Here is a 4,422-nt window from a genome sequence, read left to right on the forward strand (position 1 = left end):
AGGGACTTCACCCCGGCCAGCAGGGGACACCCGCCCTGCTCACCTGGGCTTCTCTGCAGGTCTCCTCGTAGACCGTATGCAGTGCTGTGACCTCAAAGTCCAAGAGGTTTGTGGACACTTGGGCCAGGTTCTTCTCATCCAGGTACCAGCCAATGCCCTGAACCTTTTTCAGGCGTCCTGGCTGCAAAGGAAAAGTCTTTCCCAGCTTGGGCCCTGCCCAGCCTCTCCTAGTGGCTGCACTGAACGCCACTTGCACCCCCCCCCGCCCACCCCCCGTAAGCTGGTTGGAGGGCTCCCTCCCCACAGACGCCACGGCCCGCGATCCTGCAGTGCTGCCTGGACAGCTGGTTGGAGGCCCTCCTCACGCTCCAGAGCCAGCTGTGGAGGGTCCCGCCCACCACAGGGAAACTGAGGCCCCCTCACAGGGCACCAGGCTCAGGCCAGCATTTCGCCCACACCATGTGCTGGGAGCCCGCCTGGGGCCACCCCCACCCACCTCTAAACTCCTGTGCTTGGTCCCTGCCGTCCCTCCTCACCCCAGAGGCTGGCTCTCCACTCCTCACTCCTTAGGGTGGCTCAGTCCACCTGAGGAGGGACCTCCGACCTCCGAATTCAGCAGGAACAAAAAGGATTTGGGGTTCGCCCTGCTTGTATGTTGTGCTTACACACTGCAGCCCGTGCAGGCCGGGAAGCCAGGCTCCTGGGCCCTCAGCTGTCTGGCAGGACCCAGGTCTCTGGGGGTTGGGGGGCTGACAGGTAGGTAAGATGTCACCCTCCACCTCCTTCACCAGGGGTCTCTGTGTCTGTGTCCAAATCATACTTTCTGCAAGATCAGTGCTCAAACTAGGGGACAGCTGCTATGGCAGACATGGTGGTTCCGGGCCCCTGGGGCCCCTGGAGGTAAGGGGAGCCCCTGGAGTTACCTGGGAGCACCTGGGGCTCAGAAGGAGCTGTTTTCCTAGAAGAATGGAAGTACTGCAATATTCTAACAGCAGCTCTACCCCTGCCTGCTGCCCTGGTCTTTTAAGCAGGTGCTCCCCCACTTCAAACCCTGGAACCCCACCTGCCTCGTCCCACTTGTCATGGACACCAAGGCTGGGCTGGTCAGCAGGTCCACACCACAGCACCACCCCACCTCTGCCTCTCTCCCGTGAGCCCCTCAGGATTCCTCGGGGCCAGCGCCAAGCCCCCGTGGGGACAGGAGGCTGCTCACCTTGTCCTTCCCACGCCCCTGCTCCCGAATGTTGAGGGCGATGCGGTGGGCCTGCTCCTTGGTGCTGAGCAGGTTGATGTTGAACGCAATGAGGAACTTCCGTGCCCCCGTGACAGTGGCCCCCCAGCTGGGGACAAAGAAGCTGGGGCCGAAGTCGGGCACCCACTCAGCCTGCTTGAGCTATGGGGAGACTCACCCTAGGCTGTGGTGTCCCCCACAGGAGGGACACCCCGCCAAGGTCAGGGAAGGAGGAGGGCACCCACCCTTGCAGGGTCTACCCCTCCACCTGCCCCCCCTGGTGAGGAGACACGCACCTTCTCAGGGAGGGCCTCGTACTCCCCAGCCCGGATGGCAGGCAGGGTCCGGCGACTGGCTGTGCGCGCCGCCTCCCCATAGAGGTACACTGCAAGGGGGCCGGGCTGGTCAGGGTCCCAGCCCACGGTGGGCCGCCCAGAACCCCCACTCCTGGAGGAGAAACGAGGCAGCCGCTCCTGCCAGGCTCAGCCTGGGGGACCAACCTCCCTCTCCCTTGGCTCCCATCTCTCTGCGCCTCATCAGATGGGTGTGGGTGGTCGCTGATGGACACTCCTCTGCCCACCCAGGGCCAGGGCAGCCCCCCCTGCTGCTCCCCCTGCACAGATGCCCCCGAAAAAGCCATTACCGAGATGCTAAGAGTTAGAAGTAGACGTTCGGGATGGAAGCATTTTCACCTTTCTTTCTAAAGTGTATTTTCATTGTACAATAAATAGGCCCACAAATCAAGAAACACAGAGAAAAGAAAACAAAACTCACCCCGACTCCAATGTCCCCACGACAATGATGAGAGCATGGAACACTGGCCTGTACTCGCAGGGGGTGGGGCTTAGGCCCTGCCCTCACGCACCCCGTCTGCCTGAGCCCGGCCCCGCGAGTGTAGACGCCCCCCGTTTGTCTCAGGTTAATAATTTCTTGATTTGGTTAATTCCCCAAGGTGAAATTATTCCATTAGGAAGCATGGACTTGACTTTTCGGAGCAGCTAAGCGGCATCCAGTGCTTCTCCAACGGCCAGGCCAGGCACTGCGCACACCGCACCCGGCTTCTATCTGCAGAGAACCTGAGGGCGCCGCGGTGCAGTGAGGGGGAGCCCCTGCCCTGCGGTGTCCCTTTCGGGGCACTCACCTGGCACACCCAGCCCCTCAGCCAGCCGCTGACCGAAGGCCTGGGCACAGAGTACACACTCATCCATGCTGACGCCCCTCACAGGGATGAAGGGGCACACGTCCAGGGCGCCCATCCGAGGGTGCGTCCCTGCACAGAGAGGGGGCTGATGAAGGGGAGGCCAGGGGGGCCCAGGCCTGGGCGTGGGCTCAGCGGGCTCGTGGATCCCGCCCTCCCTGCCCCCACCCTGCCCTCCATCCACACACGCCGCTGGTCCCGCTGACCACAGGGATCCCGGGAGAAGCAGCAGGTCAAGTACTTTGGCCTCGGTAAGCCCCTCCGTCTCCTAAGCCACAGAGCTCACTGCCCAGCACTGCCTGCCAAGCTGAGCGGCCGGAGTCCTGACCGGCTCCCGCCACCCAACCCTCCCTGCCCCCGCAGCTTACCGAGCGTCCTTCTCAAACCCTGACCACTCCGCTCCCCCTGGGAGCTCTGGCTTTGAGATTGGCTTGCTAACTCTCTACCAGCTGGAATCACATGGGCCTGACCCCCCCCGCTGTGAGTGGCCAGAGCCCCTGCCCTTTTGACCTGCCCCCGGCGTGTCCACCAACCTTTGACCCTGCCTGCCAAGGCAGATGTGTTTGGTTTTGAGGGCTATTGCCAGGCCGGTTTCCGCGTCTTTGCTCCCTGCCCCCCCAAGCGCCCCAGGCCTGCACAGGATGCCTGAGCCTCACTGCCAGTCACTCCTGGGAACCCCTGAAACACAGAGGGGTCTCCACGGACCTTAGCCTGGCACAGCAGCCTCTGTGGGCTGCGCCTGAGACCCTTCGGGGGGCTCTGGGGTCCTCCCAGGGCAAGCTTGCAGGCCAGGCAGCCCCCACACCCTGTGGGGGAGGACCCCTCACCTTTGTGCTGCCTCATATCAATGAGCTGGAAGGCAACCCGGGCGGCATTGAGGGCCCCCTCCACCACGTCCTTGGGCTGCCCTACGAACGTGTAGACAGTGCGGTTGGTGGAGGGGCCAGCGTCCACATCCAGCAGCACACAGCCCGGGGTCTGCGCCACGGCGCGAGAGATGGCATCAATCACCTGGGGACGAAAGCCCGACCCTGTGCCTCAGTTTCCCCACTTAGAAGAAGGAACAGGAGCTTCAGAGGTGGCCATGCCTCTCCTGCCACCCCCAACCACCACCCAAACATGGGCCTAAGGAGCTGGTGCTGAGCATTTGGGAATTCCTCAAAAAGCGCAAGCCCAGGGAGGATCATCACTGATCGCCAAGAAAAGGGAAACAGGCGGCACCCTCCAGGAGAAACTGAGGCAGGAATCAGAACCCCGGTGGAGGGACTGCTGGGGCTCCAAGAAGGTGACCTACAGGCCAAGGTCACAGAGGGTCAGGGCCCTGGCCCCCCAAGCGGTCCCTAGTGGGAGCATCTGCACTAGGGGAGGGGTATGAAGGGCCCAGAACCTTCTGAGGCAGCAGGGGCTCCATGGCCCTCAGTGGCCTGCACCTACTCCCTATGCCTCATTTTCCTCCTCGGTAACATGGGGAGCCCACCTGATAAGGTTTGGGGACCTTCCACCAGCCCTGTGGCCCAGCCCCAGGGCCAGGACCCCTGCCTGACTGCCCAGCCCCCAGCCTCTTCCTCTCCCCTGCTCAGCCGCTCTGAGTCCCTGCGCTCACGGGGCACCTCCCTGTGGGCTGACGACAGGAAGTGGTTCCATTTCAGAGAAGATACTCCCCAACCCCACACCAAGCACACCCCTTTCTCCTTGCCCCGAGCCGCTTGCCTAGCCCCCTGCACCTCACCTCCTGGTTGTTCCCCTCTGAGAAGTTGGGAACGCATTCCACCAGCTGGGACATGATCTGGGCCTTGATCCTGGCACTCCTCTCACAGGGTGGACGCAGGGGAGGAGGGACACTGCCCTCCGGTGCCTGGTGGGGCCTTTATCCACCCACCAGGGCCCTCCCATGGTGGCCGGGCTGCTGATTAACCACCAGTCATGGCAAGGAGGGACAGGCTGTGGTCCCTGTGCAAACACGGAGCAGAACAGGAAGGGGGCCAGACCCTGT

At 62.9% G+C, this 4,422-nt stretch overlaps 1 protein-coding gene across 1 annotated transcript in view; it reads right to left on the bottom strand.

Moving 5' to 3' along the window:
- The window catches only part of FTCD (formimidoyltransferase cyclodeaminase), an 18,093-nt gene extending 13,881 nt beyond the window's left edge, over positions 1-4,212 (bottom strand). Inside the window, exons 1-7 of the mRNA XM_032398790.1 lie at positions 4,159-4,212; positions 3,651-3,719; positions 3,257-3,440; positions 2,373-2,501; positions 1,528-1,616; positions 1,214-1,393; positions 44-181 (exon numbers count right to left, since the gene is read on the bottom strand). Of these exons, the coding sequence (XP_032254681.1) occupies positions 44-181; positions 1,214-1,393; positions 1,528-1,616; positions 2,373-2,501; positions 3,257-3,440; positions 3,651-3,719; positions 4,159-4,212 (843 nt within the window). The remainder of the gene's footprint in view (positions 1-43; positions 182-1,213; positions 1,394-1,527; positions 1,617-2,372; positions 2,502-3,256; positions 3,441-3,650; positions 3,720-4,158) is intronic.
- Between the last annotated feature and the right edge of the window lie 210 nt (positions 4,213-4,422).

This window comes from Phoca vitulina, unplaced genomic scaffold, assembly GCF_004348235.1.
Source record: "Phoca vitulina isolate PV1807 unplaced genomic scaffold, GSC_HSeal_1.0 scaffold120, whole genome shotgun sequence".
In the NCBI taxonomy this organism is placed as follows: domain Eukaryota; kingdom Metazoa; phylum Chordata; class Mammalia; order Carnivora; family Phocidae; genus Phoca; species Phoca vitulina.